At 48.5% G+C, this 22,071-nt stretch overlaps 1 protein-coding gene across 2 annotated transcripts in view; it reads left to right on the top strand.

Annotated features, from left to right (window-relative positions):
- The window catches only part of NSD3 (nuclear receptor binding SET domain protein 3), a 1,769,888-nt gene that overhangs the window by 483,222 nt on the left and 1,264,595 nt on the right, over positions 1–22,071 (top strand). For both annotated transcript variants that reach the window (XM_086943639.1, XM_086943638.1), the window contains exon 6: positions 21,294–21,423. In XM_086943639.1, the coding sequence (XP_086799765.1) occupies positions 21,294–21,423 (130 nt within the window). The remainder of the gene's footprint in view (positions 1–21,293; positions 21,424–22,071) is intronic.

Genomic DNA, 22,071 nt, shown 5'->3' with positions numbered 1-22,071 from the left:
TTGATATTGACGCAGCGGCTTGCGATCCCTCTTAGTTGATGTACCCTAAAAGCATCGGGGAGCACAACGCTAAGCTATTTTTGACCAATGCCCACAGAGGGACAAGCCAAACCCAGTCCCCTTTTCCTTCTGATAATTCCCCTGACTGAAAGCAATCTGTTATGTATAGGAAATTGGGCTTTTGTTGCAGTTATCCCCACCCTTTTTCCCCTTTCATAGCTACTAGATACTGATTTCCGACTCTGACAGTGCACTGAAGCCTGCTAACCAGCCCGCAGTGCCAGTGCACCTTCCCTAAAACAAGGTGTTGCCTAATCGTGCTACAATTGGCTAAGGACTTTTGCACCCCCTGTAAGTCTCTAGTAAATAGTACCCCAGGTTCTTAGGGCATAAGTGCTAAAGAGGGTCCCAAAGGGCTGCAGCATATCTTATGCCTCCTTAAGGGACCTACACACAAATTCCACACAGACTACCATTGCAGGCTGCATCACACGGTGCAAACCATGAGTGAAAACAGGACATGACACACTCCTGTCTGCAATGCCAATGTCACTGCATCTAATATATGTAAGTCACCCCTACAGCATGCCTTCGAGTCCTAAGGCAGGGTGCATTATATTTTATATGACGACATATCTGCATGAGCGGATTATCCCCTGTGATGTCTAGTTCTATTATTGGATATTTTAAGTGAGTAGTGAAGCCATCTTAAGGTATGTACTGGGCCCTGGTCAAAACTAATTCCTCAGCTACTTAATGGCTTCACTGAAACATATTGTGTTTGGTATCAAGCACCTCGTATTAATAAACCCACACTGATTCCAGTGATTAATTTATTAATACATGCAGCCACAGGGTAACTTAGAGGTACCCACTGAAACCTACCAGCCCTCTAGTGTGCTGGCTGTGACTGATCCAGGCCAGCCTGCTACCACAGACTAGTGTCTGACCCTGAGCGGTGAGCGTCCATGCTCTCAGGAGCTCAGGAACAATACCTGTTTTGGAGGGAGGTGTTTTGCACTTCCTCCAGGAAGTCTGGTAAATTAGCATTCCAAGGCAGGGAGCTTAAAGGGCCCACCCCCTTTGGTTTGCCAGTTTGGCTTCCATCAAAGATGAAGGAATGCCACCTCCCCTGACCAGGGCCCATTTGGAGCCTGGACAGGCAGGAAAAGTAGTAATCTGAGAGGAATGTCTACACTCAGACTAGTTTCACCCCAAGTTGAGCTACCTGATGTGGATATGAATTCTTTTTTTTTAATTGGTTTTTCAACATTTGCTAAACCACAGCAATTATTGTAGTACTTTTCTTTATCATAGGAATGACAATCTTCTGTGTTATACATTGTGCACATTTAACTACCATCAAACACTAAACAGCTTTTTAGTTTCTCGCTGGTCTACAATAGCATTTTAATTAATGAAGCGTCCCATTACTGCCAGGCATTTCACAATTTCCTTTTGCATATATCTGCAATCGGGCTGAGTACATGGCATTCCCTGCTTGTGAATATTGCCACTATGATTCAACTGACATCTGCTACAGGGCGGTGCCATCTATGGAACTTAGCTAGTGCGTGAACAGAGACCATATATCTTTTGGGCGGGAGCGGACCAGCACAAGTTCCCAGTAACATTTCAAGTGATCTCTGCAGTACGTGACATCCTCCACCCAGGCTTTTATGGCTGGTGGCGTTGATTTTCCCCAGTGCATTGCTGCACATCGCTTTGCCAGTAGGAGCAATAGTGCTGTGAGGTGTCTCCCTGTTTTTGGTGTGTTTCGCACATGTCCCAGCAGTGCCACCAGAGGGGTGTACAGCAATCTTTTCCCTGTTATGTCCTCTATATGCCTAAAGACCCCCATCCAAAAGTTGGCAACAGATCAGCACTTCCAGTCCAGGTGTAAGACGTTCGCCTGTATCGTCCCACAGCGCCAACATTTTGTGTCAGCTTGAAGCCTCATGCGGTGTAATTGTATTGGGGTGCAGTATAAGCAATGTATATATTTAATGTGTACAAGTCTGAGGCAATAGGTGACAAGTTTTCTAGCTGCCCACAGCAAAACGCCCATTGTTAATCAGAGATGGTATCCCCAATGTCTGTGTCCCAGGTGGCTTGTGCGCTATGTGTGGTAATTGGTTGATTCGCGTTGAGTAATAGTGTAAATACGTGTAAATAGTCTGTGCACTGAGGGTTCTCTAAGCAAATTTTCTAGCGCTTCCAGTGTTGGTGGAGCATCCGCAAACGTGGCAAATCGTTCACGACATGCAGCCCTAAACTGGAAGTACAGCAGTGTGTTTAGTGGTGAGGGCTGCAGTGCTGTGTCTAAGCGCGTTGCTGTGTGTGGAATTGGCCATCCGTAAAAAGCTCATTGAATGTGTTTAATTCCTTTTGCTGCACGCTCTTCCACACACCCCTATCTAATAACACGTGCATCAATGGGTTGCTGGCAAGTGGCATGGATGGCGCGTATAGTACGTCTAGCTTGGCCCTGCTGCGGATCCAGTTCCAGGCCCAGCGCAGAGCCTCTGTTGTATCAATCTCCTATCTGGGTCGCTTGTACTCTTGGTATAGTGCAGTTGTTAGGGGCAACACGGCCACTCTGTCGATTTATATGGCTACCTGTAGTTAAAAGGGTATGGGATTTTGTGTGGAGGTATTGTGCCTGAGCACTATATGCGTATAGCACAAAGTCAGCCGCTTCCAGGCTTACCTGTGCTAGTGGCAATGTCAGGAGATCCCATGATGCCCTTGGTTGTTTTCCTGCCCAGACCAGCTCAGTCATGCTAGACTTGAGACGCTTAAAAAAATTGTGACGTGATGGGAATGTTTGCAAAAAGTTATAGTAGTTTAGGGAGGATTATCATTTTTGTTATTGCTATGCGACCTGTGAGGGATATGGGTAGGTGTTTCCATCTTTGAATTCTCTACTTGATCCAATCCATCACCCTACCATAATTTGCCGACCAAATCTCCTGTAGGTCTCTGCTAATCCATACACCCAGGTAACGCACCGGGCCGTCCGTCCCGGCTATTGGGAATTCAGTGTCGAAGGCTACAGTGTTATATGTCAGTGGAAGAATGTGGACTTTGCCCAGTTTACACAAATGCCAGTCAGGCCCCCTTATCTTACCACTTCTCTGGTTAGTGGTGCCAAGTTAGACGCTGGGTCTGTGACATAAAGAGCAAGATCATCCACGTACATGGATACTATCAGGCCTCTGGTGGTAAACCCAATGCAACCTATTTGCATGATGTTGTTTTAACTGTACTGCCGACGGCTCCGTGGCAATGGCAAAAAAGTAGGGGAGATAGTGGGCAACCCTGCCTGGTGCCACGAGATCTTGGGATTGGGTCTGATATTAGTTCTTTCACCTTTAGCCTGGCGTTAGGAGAAGTATATAAGAGCCTGATGAGTTGTACAAAGAAGGGACTTATTCCCAGCTGCGCAAGCATAGAAACCTCCACCGAAGCGAATAAAACGCTTTTGTGGCGTCTAATAGTGCCACAATTGCCAAGACCTGTGGGGCGAGGTAATGTAGTAACTTAAAAAGTGCTCTGTGATTATGCGAAATGGAGTGGCCCGGAACAAATCCGAATTGGTCTGGTCGTATTATGAGGGTAACGGCTGTAATCTATTTGCTAATAGTTTGGCAAAAATGTAATTATCAATATTGATCAAGGTCAAAGGGCGGTATGAATCACATGAGGTTGGGTCTTTTGCCTGGTTTAAGTATTGTTTTACGATGATGGCTTCCCGCATTAATGGTGGGAGCGTTCCCTATTGTAACGCCTCATCATATATCTCCAATAATCTAGGAGCCAGCAGGACTGCGTATTATTTATAAAAAACGTGGCGGTTAGACCATCCGCTCCAGTGGTCTTGCCGCCAGGAAGGGTCTGGATTACGTTTTGTATGTCTTCAACCATAAATGGCTCGCCCAGATATTCCCTTTGAGCTCCACTAAGCCACAATAGCTCAATTCAATCTTGGTAGTCTATTATTTCTGATTCTGATGGATTAGCCCTCGACTTGTACAGGTGGGCGTAATAATTCTTAATTTTATCTAGAATGTCCATTGGCATGTGAACCGAATGGGCATCTGGTGAATTGAGCCTGGTAATGTATCCAGAGCCTCTAGGTGGTTTGAGCAGGTTTGCGAGGGTTCTGCCGGGCTTGTCCCCCTCCCCGTATGTGAAGGCCTGTGCATATTTGTAGAGAAATGTTATTTCCCCTTCAGCCTCCTCCTGGTATTCTGTTAACCTCTTGCGAATTTCAGCCAGTGTGTCAGACTATTGGGTTTGTAAACATTGTTGTTCCAATCCCCCGTTTCACTTTCCACCCTCGGGAGGTTGCCGCGGATATCTCTCAGTACTCCTGCCTGCAGGGCTATACACTCCCCTCGAATAACAAATCTAAAGGCCTCCTACATCACACATTACGACTCTACCGAGCCCATGTTCGGTTTGAAGTATTCATTTATTTTTGTTCTGATCTCTTCTTTAAATACTGTGTCCGGCAATGCCTGCTGGGGCAGGCGCCACGTGAAGGGCTGCCAATATGTAAATGTAAATTTACATGTATTTATATAGCGCAAATCGCCCACATCGCAGGCATCTATGCGCTTGCTTAGGGAACCAGTCCTGGTATTCCCCTGTGAGATACCCCGGCAGGGTATCCACAAGGTGAAAGCCAGGCATCCCGCCGCGAGGGGCCGTTGTGGAGATTAAGCAAGCTATTGCCCAGAGTCGCAGAGTGTGAACCCGTGAGTCAAGTAGGCACCGGAGCGAGAATTATCGAGTCCGTGGAATTATTGAGCCCAACCCCCGTCGGGGCGGGGAATTGAACCCTGGTCCAGGGCCGATATCAGCTTCCGGGTCTGCCGCCTCTAACCCCTGAGCCACACTTCTCCACTAATATGGTTTGGGAATTTGAAGCCGGAGGGTTATCTGATGTATTGTTGATGCACTGTTTGTGCTGACGCATGCACCTCTCTGCTGTATGCTTTGCTGATATCCGAGAGGCGCCCCAAGTCCGATATGCGACCCTCAATCTGCCACAAGCGCGCCCAAACGCCTCAGCGTCCGGTGTATCGCACCACGGTCCAGCACAGCTCAGCAGACGGCCTGGCCCACAATTAGTTATCGCTCTGATCCGCCTCTGTCAGTGTGGGCCGTACTCCGGAGTCTTCTAAGGGACCACAGAGAATTAGTAGGTTTTATGACCTGCCCTGTTTTGGGTGCAGTACAGTCTTAGCTTCTAGTATCAGACTAGTGTCCAAGTCCGTTTAAAGTTGGTATGGCGCATCTACTGCACCGTTCAATGCTGTGTCACTGCAGGCTCTGCGTTCGTGTGGCCATCTGGACAGGCATGCCCACAGAGAGGGTCCCGCGTGCCTCTCTCCTCACAAAGGCCTTAATCAATTCGCCACGGCGTGCTCACGGTAAGTGCTCTCCGGCACTGGAAAAACCACACATCAGATGGGCACTGACTGGCGCACGTTCATTGCCCCAGGTGATCGATTGCTCAGCCGAAGGGGGCCCCAGCTAATGGTTCTTCAGGCGTCCAGCACCAGGGCGAGCACTTAAGCAGGCCACACAAGGGCTCTATGGGGCCGTCGTAGCAGGTACTATTTCTTGCTGGCCTCGCACTCTCAGTGCTTCTCATCTCGCTCCAGTGCACAGCACCACATCACGGCCTCCATGGCCATGTCTGAACCGGGGTGGTGTGGAGTGCAAAAAAACGATGGATTTAGGCCCAGATCTCTGTACTGGGGTGAGTGTATGACATTGTTCTGCATTCTGTCCATCAACTGTTGTTTTTGCAATTGTCATCCCGAGTGGGATGGGTATGCTCAGACGTGAGAGTCCCATGCTCTCCACACCAACCACTGGAGTCAAGCTATCCTGGCTGAAGACGGCTGATAGCCAGAAACCGGTCCTAGGATGCTTGATTCCGGTCCAGGAAAGACATGGCTTGGCAGTTCGGGCTGGACTGTGTCCATGAGGCACAGGGTCAAGGCTGATTTGCATATGGCCATGTCTGAACTGTGGTGTAGAGTGCAAAAAAGCGATGGATTTAGGCCCAGATCTCTGTACTGGGGTGAATGTATGACATTGTTCTGCATTCTGTCCATCAACTGTTGTTTTTGCCTCCCTCTAGTTGCCGCAACCCGGAGAGACTGACCCCGCAAAATGGGCCTGTTCCGCGTGGCAAGATCCGCCGATTCTCACCAGGCTGCCCATCGCTTGCCTACCTCCACAGCTGTTGCCTGCTTACCGCTGTACAGATCTCATTTGTCCACAGGGATCACACTCACGGAGTACTTTTCACAGCGTCTCAGACTTAGCGCGGTTACATCGGCCGTCTCAGCTACGCGAGCCTCCGTACTTGCCACAGGCTCGTGCATACCAGTCCACAGCAGGCCCGATCTTGTCCCACGCTGCTAAAAGGCGGCCTGTGTCACTCACAGCTGCCGGAAATGCAGGGTGTTATCGCCGCGGGTCTCAGGCAGGCTGTGCGTTTTTGCCTTATTTGTTCTGGAATTGTGTTGGAAAAATTTAGGATTTATGGGCTTGACTTGCAGAGCCCTCTCAGTGAGCGGCCATCCTGCTGCTCGGCTTGGCCACGCCCTTGATATGAAATTTAAATGTCTGCCATCTTGATGATGGCTGAATTAGGAACTCTGGGACCTGGTTATGCTCACTTACCACAGGAAGTGGTCATATAGGGGGCATAGCGACACTAGGGGCAAGTAGCCCATTGGCTACTGCCCTCCACTACCCTAACACCCCTAAATAAAGCCTTTAGAGAAAAGCCCTTGGCACCAGGAAATCAGATTCTGCTGACCTGAAAGAAGACAAAGTATGTTGAAGAGTCACAAAAAGCAAGAGTAGAAGACCACGACTGACCTGGCACCAAACCTGCCAGCCTTCCTGCTGCCCTCTACAATTGCTCCAAATACAGCTCGTTTTGCTGATGCCTCTGCCTTCATAAGCCTGTGAGGACTTCCAGCCTTCACCCAAGACCCAGGACCTCCTGTGGAGTAGCGGAGCAACTTCCCTGCACATTTCAGGCACCCTAGAAGAGCTGCGAGGACACCTGATCACCATAAATCAGACAACAGCAAGTACCACTGCATCCGTGCCCCCTAACCAGAGTTGAAGTGGGCCAATGGTGCCAGTCTGTTCCACAGACCCAAATCCCACCTTGGATTTCCCAGCTGTGGACTTCCTGACGCCGCCTGCAGTCTCTTTGTGCAGGTCCCTTCTACCCAAAGTGTCTCCGGTGACGAAAACCCTATGCCTCCAATCACCTCTGTACCCTCTCGCCTTGCCCCAAGAAGAAGAGGAACAAAGGTGTCCCTTAGCATTGTGAGACCTGAGCCCCTCAGTTGGTTCAGCCTGACTGGTCTCCCATTCCAAACTTGCAGCCTCTTTGACCGGACATATCCCAATTGCCTGACATAGGGCACCTGATGCTATATTGCACCCCTGCACCCGGCTCCCCCAGTGCCGCCCGAGATGACCTGTTGGTGCTACCTTGGATCTTGCCCCATACTTATCCTAAGTGCAGGAGATTGGTCTTGTAAGAAGCTGTTAGAAACTTCTATGCAGTATTTGTTTTTGTTCCATAGGATTACATTTCCACCTCTGAAAATGGCACTGTAAACTTTTGATAACGTAAAATATTTCTATCTTGAAACGTGAATCTGACTGTATTAATTTTTGTGCCAAATATTATTTAAAGATACGTGTAGTTTTTATAAATTGGTGCACATCTTATTGAGTCGTGGGCATCATTTATTGAATATGTGTGTATTGCAGATTTGAACACTCCTCTCTGATCAGCAAAACGCTGTCCCTTAAAAGAGCACCTTGGGATTGCTAGAGCAAGCAACTGTCTACTCAGAAGGGATACCTGGACTCTTTGCACAGTATACCTCTTGTTGGTATACTATATAAAGAGCCAGCTTCCTACATTATGTAAAACAATTGCTGAGTGCAGCAAATAACTAAAAGCTGCTCTGTTGCAAGGATCAGCTTAATTGGAGGAGTCACTCTAGGGACCATGATCTGAAAAAAGATGTATTGAAAAGCTGTGTCTTCAACATTTTGCGAAAGATTAGTGAGTTTAAGCTGGGAGGGGAGATTGTTCCACAGCTTAGGAGGAATATACGAGAAGGTGCAATGGCCAGATCTGCCCAGGGACAGCAAGTAGGGAGGAAGAGGAACGAAGTGAGGTTGTGAGACGGGTGGTACACTTCCAATTTCTTTTGCAGGTAGATGGGTCTTACCGTGTATGCACCTTTGAGTGATGCATCAAGATTTGAAGGTAGATAGATGTTTGCTAGTGATGTTCTTGGACATGGTGAGAATTGTCAGGAAGAGTGAGGATAAGGTGAGCAGCTGCATTTTGGAATATTTGGAAATGTTGTACTAGGTAGTCAAGCGGTACAAGTTATATGAAGTTGGCATAGTCCAATTTTTAAATAAGTACCTCGACCACTGCTCTACTAGTAGAGGGTGGAAAAAGAATGAACATTTTTCTCGGGGTCGGCAGGATCATGAAGCAAATGACTGAAAAGGATTTGATAGAGGTGGGAAGTAATTCTGATTGACACCAAACTGGAAGCCTATTTAGGGATGGTTTGCCAAAGACTAGTTTTTGCTTTTGTTGAGATTTTAAGCAGTTTTCTTTTATCCACTTCGCTACAGTTGACTTGCAAGTAGAGAACTGAGATTGAGTGAACAGAGAATTGTTGGATGTTGTGATAATTATTTGACTGTCATCAGCATATGGTGTGGTGTAAAACCAAAGCTGTACAGAAACTGACCCGGTGTGGTACATACATTTTCAATAAAGAGCTTCCCAGGAAGAACCTCTGCTGTACCCCCACTGGCAAGACTGGTGGTATCTGAGAGAAAGGGCGGCATGGAATCAAAATGTGTTCTTTCCATCAATAAGAAGCAAAGCCATTTGGGAGCTGTATTGCTGATTCCTAGGTTTAAGAGCCTCGAGAGAAGAAAGGAGAGAAATACTGTGTCAAACCCGCCCAATAGATTCAAGAGGTTCAGGTTGGCAGACCCACTCTGATCAAGGGTAATTCTCATGTTATTGGTGGTCGTCAGGAGAGCTGACACTTGACAGCTATTTGATTGAGTGAAATCCGACAGTTTGACTACTTTCTCTTGACCCTTGGTGACGAAAAGAAGTAGATATGTAGGACAATAGCTGCTCAGTTGTTTGGAGATGATGTTTGGATTTTACAGGGTTTTAAATACATGAGTGTGTTTCCAAAGTGGGGGGACGGTAGGTGGGGAAAGGGAGAAATTTAAATAATTTCTTTCAGGAGGAGTTTGCAGTGAACAATGTTGTAACAATGTGTGGGGGCAAGGATCTGAAATGGTTTCACACTTGATGGTTGTGAGTTGAAGCTGGGTCTTGGTCGGTAAGGGTCTGGAAGACTGTGAGGGAATTAAAGGTGGAGGCTACTGAGTCTTCATTAGACTGAGGAGAGAGTTGGACGGGAGCCTTGACAAGAAATAAAATAGAATTTTTCTAATTGTCTTGTGAAAGAAGGTCAAAAGATTGTTACTGAGCTCCTGAGACGGTTTAATTGTGTGGTTACCAGCACTTCTGGGAGGCATGAGATGTTTAACCTTAGAAAAGAGTATTGAATAGGTTTTTGGCAGTTTCAATGGCCAGAACACAATAGGAAGCTGATGCCTATTTGACTTGATGTTCATATATTTTAAGGGCCCTTTTGCGTTTGAGCTAAGATTCAGGATCATATATTTTCCACCAGAGGCGATCCAGTATCTTGCATTGGTGTTTGGATGTGCACAAGATACTAGAATTCCAGGGGGCAGTGGGTTTGTTTGAGTTGTGCTTAACAAACTCCCAATTGATTGATGGATTGATTTTCAGGCGTGAAAACCCTCTTTCTTCAGATTTTGATATATCTTCCCCATAACTGGGTTATCTGAATTGTTTATTGCAGCTACATGTTCAAGAATGAGAGAGTGTTTTGCAACTTGACTAGAAGTGTGATGTTAACCTCCTGAAGGACTTTTCATGCCTAAAATGGAACTGGGGAGTTAATTGTTTATGACAGTGAAAGAAAGAATCTGAAAGAAACAGGTTAGTATTAGATTCCTTACCTTAGAATATCCCCAGGCGTTAGACTGGATCCGGAAAAATTTGCGTAGCAGTACCCCTGCGCGTCGGTAGGCATCGTCTGCGGCTCCGCGTCCGTCGTCTGCATCGTTGGCGTCGGGATGACGTCGTCAGAGTACTTAGAAGCCGCCCTCGCGCGCTGATGTCAGTTCTTCTTTTTCCGCGCCAGCAAGCGCAGGTCCGGAGAAAGTGGTACCCTTTAGTCGATTTTTGACTGAACTTTTTGGATCTTTTTGATCTGTTTTTCGAGTCGAACGACTTGTGCCGGTAGGGATGCCCGGGTTCAAACCCTGCGTCGACTGCAACCGACTAATGTTGATTACCGACCCCCATCGCCGGTGTCTTCATTGCCTGGGGCCCAACCACGATGACAAGTCATACCCCGACTGCCGGGTCTTGACGGCGAAAGCTAGGCGGGAGCGGTCCCGCAAGCGCCTCGAGCTCCGGTAGTCGGCCCCGCGCCGTTCGAGGTCCCGGTCCGGAAGGAGGTCGAGGGACCGGTTGCGGGGCCAGAGTCATCATAGCTCCGGGAGTAGTCACCATTCCTCGGGCTCCAAGTCCTCAGGTAAGAGGCACAAGAAGTCGAAGAGGCATCGCTCTTCTGACTCCCCCACACCCCCGACTCTTGCGCGACGCGGCCGGGGGTTCGGGCGACACCGCCCACGCGGCTCTGCCGGAGCCGCATGCGTCGCGGCCTGCTCCATACTCACCTGTCCCCGGGCAGACCGCGAAGCCGGAGGAGATCGAGGCCTTCCTCATGGCTATGAGGTCGCTCACTCCTCCGTCAGGTTCCGCGGCGCATTCGGGCCAGGCGGCCCGACTAGGTCCCCAAGCGGGCCGGGCGCTTCGGCCCCGGTGCTGTCGGGTGCTTTGGCCCCAGCGCCGTCGGCGACTTCGGTCCCGATGCCGCAGGGTCCCGCTGGATCCGGTTCCGGATCGTTTCCGGTCGACCTTACGACCCCGCCGGCGCTGGACCCCTGGGTGTCGCCCCCCCGACGCCGTCTCCGGACGATGTCGTCTCTGGTCCTACCCTCAATTCGGGTCCGGCGCCACTCGGCGCCGTATTCGACGCCGCTCGGAGATTTTTACTTCTATGACCTAGCCCCATCCTTTGACCCAGAGTATCAGGAGATGGGTGGCGAGGAGGATTGGGAGGGGTCTGAGGACCCTCTGGCACATGAGTGCCAGCCTTATCAGGGCTGGGCAGGTGAGCTTGGGGATGCCAGTGGTCTGGACACTTTGCCAGACACTGGTTTTGTCTTCCCTCCTACCGTGGCTACGGAGGAGGGGGCTGCCTATAGGGTGGTGTTGACGCGGGCGGCCAAGGCCTTATCCCTTGAACTCACCGTCGCGGCCGTGAGGACTAACCTCCTCACTGAGGTCCTTAAACCGCAGGCAAGCTCCTCGGAGCCTCTGCTGCAGTTTAATGAGGCCTTATCTGACGTTCTTTTGGGCACCTGGTCCAGGCCCGCCACAGGTCCCCCTGTAGATAGGAACATGGCCAGACGCAACCCTTGCATCCTGTCCACCCACCCCACCCCGAGAGCCTGGTCATAGCGCCTCTAACTTCCAGACCGCATTCCCGACGGCTCCCCCCGATCGGGAATCCAAAAGGTACGAACAGTATGGCAAGAAGATGTTCTCCTCACTAAGTTTGGGGTTGCGGTCCTATAACACCGCGTGCCTCTTGGGCCGCTATACCCACTCTCTGTGGAACACGGTCGTGGCCGTGCTGCCAAAATGTCCGGAGGAGGCCCCGACCAAACTCACCCAAGCCCTTGTGGAGGGTCGAGATGCGGCACGGTATTCCATCCAGTGTGGAATGGATACAACGGACTCGCTAGGTAGAGCGATGGCAACGACGGTGGCGATTCGTCGCCACGCCTGATTGAGGTCCGCCAACTTTTCGGCTGATGTCCGAAACACACTTATGGACATGCCGTTTGATGGCCGTCGCCTCTTTTGGGACAAGGCAGACAGTGCGCTTGAGTGCTTTAAGGACTCCAGGGCTACGGCCAAGTTCTTAGGCCTGTCGGCCCGCACCAGCAACCTGCTGCCTTTCGCTACTTTCGTGGCCAAGGAAGGGGCGCCCCCACACGTCCTGCCAGCCACGGGCCACAGACTAACATCCAGCGCGGTGGCAGACGGGGTAACCGCCGTGGCGGTGCCCGGGGACAACAGCGAGGCCAGTCCACATCCACCGCCGCAGTATCCGCCTCAAAGCCTTTCTAGTCTGAGCTTTCAGGCCCACACGACGCCAGTGGGGGGAAGGGTTCGCCATCACCTCCTTCACTGGCGCAACATCACTTTGGACTGGTGGGAGCTGCAAATCGTCCGAAGGGGCTACTCCCTCCCCTTCGCGGCGACCCCTCCAGCCATGCCACTGCGTGTCGGGGGATCACTTGAATCTTCTGCGAGAGGAAGTTACGGCCCTCTTGGCCAAGGGGGCCATCGAGCACGTTCCTGGGCCAGACGTAGGGTGTGGTTGTTACTCCCACTACTTTCTGGTTTCAAAAAAGGGCAAAGGGGGCCCAAGCCCTATCTTGGACCTGCAGAACGTCGATGGCTTCCTCCGGAAGGAGAAGTTAAAGATGCTGACTTTGGCTCAGGTCTTTTCTGCCCTAGACCCGGGAGACTGGATGGTAGCGTTGGACTTGAAGGATTCTTATTTTCACATCCCCGTCTTGCCGGCCCACCGGCGTTACCTGCGGTTCTCGGTAGGCCACAAGCACTTTCAGTTTACTGTGCTCCCCTTTGGCCTTACCAGCACCCCACCGGTGTTCACGAAAGTGATGGCGGTGGTCACAGCTCATCTGCCCAATTTCAGTCTTCCCCTACCTCGACGACTCGTTGTCGAAGGCGGGCTCGCCCCAGACAGTCGTCAGCCACCTCCAGACTACGGCCAACCTCCTGCACCTGCTGGGGTTCTCAATCAATGTGCCGAAGTCACACCTGTGTCCCTCTCAGAAGCTCCTCTTCATCGGAGCGGTTCTAGACTCGGCGCAGTTTCGGGTTTATCCTCCCGAACAGCGGGATCAGGATATTCAGGCTCTGATTCCGATCTTTCAACCGTTAGCCCGAGTCTCGGTCAGGTTGACGCTGCGGCTTATGGGGCTGATGGCCTCCTGCATCCTTCTGATGCATCACGCCAGGTGGCGGATGCGGGCTCTGCAGTGGGACCTGAAGTGTCAGTGGGCTCAGTATCAGGGCAACTTGTCCGATCAGATCTTGATCTCAGAGGGCACTGCAAGACAGTTGCAGTGGTGGCTCACGGACCGCGATAGGGTCAGCGGCAGATCCCTCTCCCTACCCCAACCGGAGCACGTAGTTGTGACGGACGCGTCCCTCCAGGGCTGGGGGGGCCACATGGGAGAGGCGGAGATCAGAGGCCTCTGGTCTCCGGCGGAGTCCCCGCTCCACATCAACCTTCTGGAGCTTCGGCGATCCGGCTTGCACTGAAGGCATTCCTCCCCTCTGCCCGGGGGAGTGGTGTGCAGGTCTTCATGGACACCACCACCGCCATGTGGTACTGCAACATACAGGGCGGGGTGGGGTCGTGGACCCTATGCCAGGAGGCTCTGCGCCTCTGGCATTGGCTGGAACATCAGGACGTGACCCTGGTGGTTCAACACCTGGCAGGTTCCCTGAACGCCAGGGCGGACGAACTCAGCCGTCGCTGCATAATGGATCACGAATGGCGTCTGAACTTGGACATGGCGCAAGGTCTCTATCAGCAGTGGGGAGAGCCTTGGTTAGATCTATTCACCACAGAAGAGAACGCGCAATGTCATCAGTTCTGCGTGTTGGAATTTCCAAGGCGGCACTCGCACGGAGAGGCTTTTCGTCGCGAGTGGAGTTGCGATCTGTTGTACGCCTTTCCGCCTATACCACTTCTGCCCAGAGTGCTGAAGAAGATCAGACGCGACCGGGCCCAAGTCATCCTTGTGGCTCCTGACTGGGCACGAAGATACTGGTATCCAGAACTACTCAGCATGTCTGTCGATCCCCCGATTCGTCTGCCTCTACAGGAGGACCTTCTGTCGCAGCAGCAGAGGGCGGTCCTCCACCCGAACCTGTCCATTCTCCACTTACATGCGTGGAGATTGAGCAGCGGCAGTTGAGGCCATTAAACTTGCCTCCTGAAGTCTGTGATGTTATTCTGGCAGCCAGGCGTCCCTCCACAAAATCGGTATACGCCTGCAGGTGGAACAAATTTGTGGCATGGTGCACAGCAAAGGCTGTGGATCCCCTTGCTGCGCCCCTTTCAGAGGTTCCCCTCTTTCTTCTTTCTCTTTCCCAGCAGGGCTCTGCTCTGGGCACTCTAAAGGGCTACCTCTATGCCATTTCCGCCTTCTTAAGGCTCCCCAGTTGTAAATAGGTTTTTGAAGGGCATCACTCATATGTTTCCTCCTGTTCCTTTCGTGATGCCTCAGTGGGACTTGAACCTTGTTCTGACCTATCTGATGTGCGCTCCTCTCGAGCGCCTTCATAACTGTCCTTAGTCTCCTTACTCTCAAGACTGCATTCCTGGTTGCCTTCACCTCTGCCAGGAGGGTGAGTGAGTTCCAGGCTCTTTACCACCGGAATCTACCTGCATGATAGGATCCAACTGATTGATGGCTTGAGACCTCGCCATTCTATATCGCATATCAAGGTTGCCTGCCCCTCTTTTCTGTCCTGATGAAGACCCCACAGCAAGAGCTCAACTAACCCCTGCATTACTTAGAGGGTCGAAACGTCGACAACCGCCCATTGGTCTATCAACTTCACGCCATCAATTGTTTCATTTACTGTCTTATGTGAAGTATCATCCCTTAACCTAATTGTTTATGAACTATTGGTCCACCATACTTTATACGACTCACAAATACAGTTTTTTTGATTCATTGATTTTACTGTCACTTATTCCTCCTCACTACCTCATCCTCACCTGATCACCTACCACCACCTTTCCCTATCCTCCTTGGGGCACTGTACAACCAATTGTACGTATTGATTTATTCTTGTGTATATTCTTGTGTATATTTAATATACCCAGTCTCGTTGTGATTAAAACAATGTGGACTCATTCAATGTGCTTGCTTTGATTGTTTAACATTAATTTACACGGACACTGGGACTCCTTCCTCTCAGTACATATTGAACCCAGGTCCCAGTGACTATGTTTGGGTAACCCCCCGGTCTATACCCGAAATAATAACAAGGGAAGAGGTCGTGGAGGCAGTGCTAATAGATCCTTCACTAATTCCAAACAGTGACTTCTTAGCACTACCCCCAGACCATACAACACCGGTGGGGGAAGACTACAACAATTCCTACCAGTCTGGCTAAACATCACTACAGACACGTGGGTCAGGCAAATTATCCAACATGGCTATTGCCTAGAACTCACATCCACACCACCCAACATCCCACCTGTACACCGTCCAATGTCAAAGGAACATATAACATTATTGCAGCAAGAGGTCATCAGTATGCTGCAAAAGGGGGGCCATAGGACCAGTCCCATGAAAACATCAAGGAACAGGAGTATACTCACTATACTTCCTCATTCTCAAAAAAGACGGGTCTCTCAGACCAATATTGGACCTCAATCCCCTCAACCAGTAGATTTTATCAGAGCATTTTCACATGCTCACTCTGCAACAAGTCTTACCACTGCTGTAGTAGGGAGACTTCCTAGCAACTCTAGACCTCAAAGACGCATACTTTCATATACCAATACACCCTGCTCACAGAAAGTATCTCAGGTTTACAATTCAAGGACAACACTACCAGTTCAAAGTCCTACCATTCGGTGTAACAACAGCTCCACGGGTGTTCACGAAATGCCTAGCAACAGTGGCGGCGCATCTCAGGAGACAACACATTCATGTGTACCCATATCTGGACGATTGGCTAATACAAGCGCCATCGGCCCAGCAATGTGCCAGCCACATGTCAAAGACCATTCATCTCCTGCACAGTCTAGGTTTCTCGCTGAACTACCCAAAGTCACACCTACAACCCTCCAACGTGCAACAGTACCTGGGAGCTACAATAGATACACTAGCAGCAAAGGCATATCCAAACACAGCATGGATCAGTGGAATGCAAACGTTAATCCAAAGGTTCAAACCACAACACTCATTGCCAGCTCGAGTGTTTATGCAACTAATAGGCATGATGGCCTCGTGCATATTCATAGTCCCTCATGCCAGACTACACATGCGTCCACTACAAGAGTGCCTAGCAAGGCAGTGGAACCAGGCTTAGGGACAATTAAAAGACCTAGTGTTGGTGACCAGTCGGGCATACAACTCTCTGCATTGGTGGAATCCACAAAACCTTTGCAAAGGACGACTGTTCCAGGAGCCTGTCCCACAAATAGTGATGACGGCGGACGCATCCCTGCTAGGCTGGGGAGCCCATGTCCTGCATTACACAGTCCAGGGTCTATGGACCATGCAACAGGAAAAAAATGCACATCAACCTACTAGAGTTGATGGCGGTCTTTGTAGCACTAAAAGCGTTCAAGAAACACTTATGCAACAAGACTGTGTTGATCCGGACGGACAACATGACAGCTATGTATTATATTCAGAAACAGGGAGGAACACATTCCCCACAACTATCGCATCTAGCTCAGAGTGTGTGGAAATGGGCCATTCAAAGGAACATGTTTCTCATGGCAGAACACCTCCCAGGCAAGGACAATCAAATAGCCGACCTGCTCAGCAGGCACAGTCAACAGATGCACGAATGGGAGATTCACCACAATGTACTCCAACCATTCTTCCGGCAGTGGGGACAACCGGAGATAGATCTGTTTGCCACAAGCAAAACGCAAAATGCCAGTACTTTGCCGCCAGGTTCCCACATCTGCAGTCGCAGGGAAATGCGATATGGATGAACTGGTAAGGCAAATTTGCGTACGCTTTTCCCCCAGCTCCATTAATACCTCTGGTGGCCCGCAAAATGCGCCAACATTCGCTGACGCTAATCCTAGTTGCTCCCTCATGGGCGAGGCAACCATGGTACACAGCGTTCCTAGAACTGTCAGTGGTGCCTCATCAAAGACTGCGACTCACACCCACTCTTCTAACTCAGAGCCATGGAGAAATCCAACACCCAGATCCGCAACAGCTGAACCTGGCGATCTGGCTCCTAAAATACTAGAATTTGGATACCTGAACTTGCCTCCAGACTGCATGAATATTATCAAAGAGGCAAGAAAACCCACTACCAGGGCATGTTATGCAGCGAAGTGGAAACGTTTAGTCATTTACTGCAGTAACAACAAAATAAACCCATTAGATGCTTCTACACGAAACATCATTTGCTATCTCTTGCACCTACTACATTGCAATTTAGCCTACTCATCTATCAGGATACATTTAGCTGCGTTAGCAGCATATCTCCAAAACAGGCACCACCTTTCACTGTTTAGAGAGCCAGCAATTAAAGCATTTATGGAGGGACTTAAACAAGTAATTCCCCCAAAGCACCCACCTTCACCAGTCTGGAATCTAAACATCGTTTTAACCAGACTTATGGGACTACCTTTTGAACCACTACCCTCATGCGAACTACAATTTCTTACTTGGAAGGTGGCTTTCCTTATTGCCATTACTTCACTTAGAAGAGTTAGTGAGCTGCAAGCCCTAACTATTCAAGAGCCATTCATTCAAGTACATGCGAATAGAGTAATTCTCAGAACAAACCCTAAATTCATGCCAAAAGTGGTATCCCATTTTCATATAAATCAAACAATAGAACTGCCAGTGTTCTTTCAAAATCCACAGACAGTTGCTGAAAGGGCCTTGCATACTCTAGATGTCAAGAGAGCTCTGCTATACTATATGGATAGAACTAAGGCATTTTGAAAAACAAAACAGTTGTTTGTTGCATTCTCACCGCAACACAAAGGCAACCCTATTTCAAAATCGGGTATAGCTAGATGGATCGTTAAGTGCATTCAGATATGTTATTTAAAGGCAAAACGCACCTTAACAGTTCCACCTAGGGCGCATTCTACACGCAAATTAGGGGCATCCATGGCTTTCCTAGGAAATATTCAGAAAAGGGGGTGGTGATGGACAGAGTATCTGAATTAAGCAGAACACTCCTGCCCAGTCCAAAGATCAGGGCTTGATCCATCACCGTTTATTAGCTCACTGCACCATCCCTGCTCAGAACCTGGCTACATGCAAATTAGTCTGTCCCTGGCCCAGTGCATCATGGGAACAGGGCAGACCAAACTACCAAGCCAATTCTTTTACTGGAAAGGAAACGAGCTTCCGGGGACCGGTTTCTGGCATTACAGCTGTCTTCGGCCCGGCTTGCTTGAATCCTGATGGTGCAGTGAGCAAGGGACTTACATCTGAGCATACCCTTCCACGCTTATGGTGGACAAAACGATTCAGAAAAGGGGGTGGTGATGGACAGAGTATCTGAATTAAGCAGAACACTCCTACCTAGTCCAAAGATCAGGGCTTGATCCATCACCGTTTTTTAGCTCACTGCACCATCCCAGCTCAGAACCTGGCTACATGCAAATTAGTCTGTCCCTGGCCCAGTGCATCATGGGAACAGGGCAGACCAAACTACCAAGCCAATTCTTTTACTGGAAAGGAAACAAGCTTCCGGGGAAATATTCCTTTACACGAAATTTGTAGAACAGCCACATGGTCAACCATACATACATTTACCAAACACTATTGTGCAGATGTACATTCCAAATAGCAAGCTGCTGTAGGACAGGCTGTTCTCAAAACTCTTTTTCAGACTGCTGCAGGTGGCACGGGCAACCACCGCTAGGGGAGATACTGCTATACATTCTATGCACAGATATGAATTCAGCAGCCCACATGCCTCGAACGGAATATGCTACTTACCAGTATGCCTCTGTTCTTGGCATGAAGGGCTGTTGACATTCATATCGCCCCCCCGACCAACCCCCCGCCCCCCTCCCGCCCGGTGCGTGTGGCAGCTGTAGCATTCACTCTTTGCATGGCCATCTCTTACTATACTATACTCATCTCTGCCACAATGGCGTTGTAGTCTGGGCCTTTGGTGTCGAAAGCGAGAAACAGCCTCCGACGTCCGGTACGAAGAACTGGAAAAGAAACAGGCACCGAACGAGACAATACCAACGATTCGAAGGCGTTTTGGCCTTAGGAGAGAGTTAATACAAAGTTTCCGAACTAGAGTCGAGAAAGTACATCCGAACCCAATGGCGGAAAAAAACAATCTAAGGCTGGAGAGGATGCCCATGCGCACTGTAGTCCGAGGGAGGAGCCACCTATCTCGTGATACTTCGAAGAACCTTCCAGGACAACAATGTGCAATCATCCGGACCCAACACTAGGCCGCGATCTATGCACAGATATGAATGTCAGCAGCCCTACATGCCAAGAACAGATGCATACTGGTAAGTAGCATATTCCTTACTTACCTTCGGTAACGATATATCTGTAAGAAACAGTAGTTAGTGTTAGATTCCTTACCGCCCCACCCATCCTCCCCGTTCTGCGCACCGATAGCTAGGGTTAAGGTCATCCCCTTTCAGGGCCCTAGTTTCATGGCACCAGTGTCGGTTTTTATCATGGCTCTGCGTTTCTGGCGCGGAAAAGCTATGTATAAGAACTGACGTCAGCGCGCAAGGGCGGCGTCTAAGTACTCCGACGACATCATCCCGATGCCGAGGACGGACGCGGAGCCGCAGACGACGCCTACCGACGCGCAGGGGTACTGCTACGCAAAGTTTTCCGGATCCAGTCTGATGCCTGGGGATATTCTAAGGTAAGGAATCTAATACTAACTACTGTTCTTGCAGATATATCGTTACCGAAGGTAAGTAACTTGTGCATTGATGTAACAGGACTAGAACAAAGCAATGAAACATGAAGAGGAATATAAATAAATTGCAAAAATCCAAACCAAAATGGAGTACAGTTAACTTTTTAATAAAAAAAAATGAATGTTGTCGAACCCCAATGTTTTACGACAACCACAGTATTTCCAATTTGGGTAGACTGGGGGGGGGGGTTGCTGGTGAACAGTATATAACATCGCCCAAGGATCTGTTGGAAATAGCCTTGGTTCCAAGCAAGAAACACAAACAGTAGATTAAAGTTTGGAAAGTCGGCAATTAGCTAATAAAAATGTGCTTAGACATTGCTCTGAATTCAAATGTATGAGATAGCAGGCATTCATTTAAGGAAGTGGCTGCGGTCCTTAAGGTATGTGGCCACATGTAGGAATGTTTCTTGTATGTGAAGCATCAAGAAGTGAGAAACTCGAAAATTATATGGGAATGAAATGTGAAAAGTAGTCCATGCTTCATGTAAAAGTTGCCTACGCTTCACTAAGCTAATGAAGTTCCTTTGGGTTGGTCATGAAGGAAAGGAAGAAATGTTCATTCTGTGGTTTGGCTATGGTGAGCTTCAAGTGTATAATTATGTTGTATCATACCGAAGTAGCCTTTATCTGGAAGACTCCAGACACATGATAATGTTATCATAAGAGTTGTGTTGCAGAAACTGTTAACGCATGCTCTCTGCCTTCCTGTGGGCTTCAGAATTCAGCTTGTTAGTACTACTACACAATATGAATGCCAGTGTTGGTCACCATAGACTCTAAAGAAATGTTTTTTTTCAGGTTTTTAATTAAAAATCTAACAAATTACCCAGGATTAATAGGGATTTTCCTTCTGTTAATGTAACTGAATTTGATTTCTTACGCTGCTGCTGTCACTTAATGTTTAATTTTGTTCTGACTCTTAATGAACTCTACTTTAGTTTATATTAGTATTCAAATATATGAGTACTTGAAAGATCATGTAGACATGCTTGCTCAATGCAGAGCACTTTTTTGTGTTTGAGGTGTGTAAGATTGATACGTATAACTCCAGCTGGTGCATGAAATGCAGACAGCACATGTCAAACAGTGAGCAGTGATTGCCTTTCTCTGTTAATTTGTGCTGTATAAAGTTCATACACTGATTCAGAAATTCCCAATCATAACACAAAAAACTCAGTTGTTCAACTCTGTGCTGAGCCCTTGCAGCAAATCATGATACAGCCATAGTATTGTTGCTTGTCTACTAATTTTGGCTATTTACTTTCTTTTTAAGGGAGTGGGCAACAAAACAGAAATATTGGTCAAGGGACAAGATAAGGTTATCATTACTACGCAGAGCCTAAAGTCTGACAAAACAACATCGCAGTATGATTCTTCTCCTGAAACCACATCAGGGTCCACAGGTAGGCGATTTTAAAAATTATATTCTGCATGTCAATTAAAAGGGGTAGAGTCAATGCCTAAACAGTAGAAAATGTCAAGACTAAGATGGTGAATTTGGGTTGTTCAGTGTGTTTTCCTCCTTTTAGCTATTATACCTTATTTGTGGATCTTGTTATATTGTCCAGTGACTTCAACATCTAGTGTAGTATTGCTAAAGAGAAATCTTGATGTGTTCCATATGCATAAATGTTTTTGTATAGACTTCCCTTTATTCTGTGCTCACTTGTATCATTGTCACCAATGGAAATTTACTATTTTTCTTGCCTATTTTAGTGCCTCAGGCACTAGAATCTCTTTAGTTGCCTAACCATTGTGTGATGTATTAGCATTTTCTTCAGTGCTGATGGGGAATCTTGCAATATGAATCAGTTTTCACGTACTAACATGACAATGGAATTATGTGCCAGATGAAGATCAAATCGTGTGGCAAGAAAAGCCAAAGTTATGCGTTACAATGAAACACATTTTGTGATGGTCTTTATTTTGTCATTTTTGCATGTTATCACTGTTTGGGCAAAGGTTTAATCATCGTATTTATACCAGTTTGACAAATACAGCAATAAGCCACATAAAGATGGCCATTCAACCTTTATGAAGGCCCTTCCATT

The sequence above is a fragment of the Lissotriton vulgaris genome, chromosome 11 (genome assembly GCF_964263255.1).
Source record: "Lissotriton vulgaris chromosome 11, aLisVul1.2, whole genome shotgun sequence".
In the NCBI taxonomy this organism is placed as follows: domain Eukaryota; kingdom Metazoa; phylum Chordata; class Amphibia; order Caudata; family Salamandridae; genus Lissotriton; species Lissotriton vulgaris.
The sequence above is the reverse complement of the archived record's forward strand: the minus strand, read 5'-3'. Positions and strand labels throughout refer to the sequence as shown.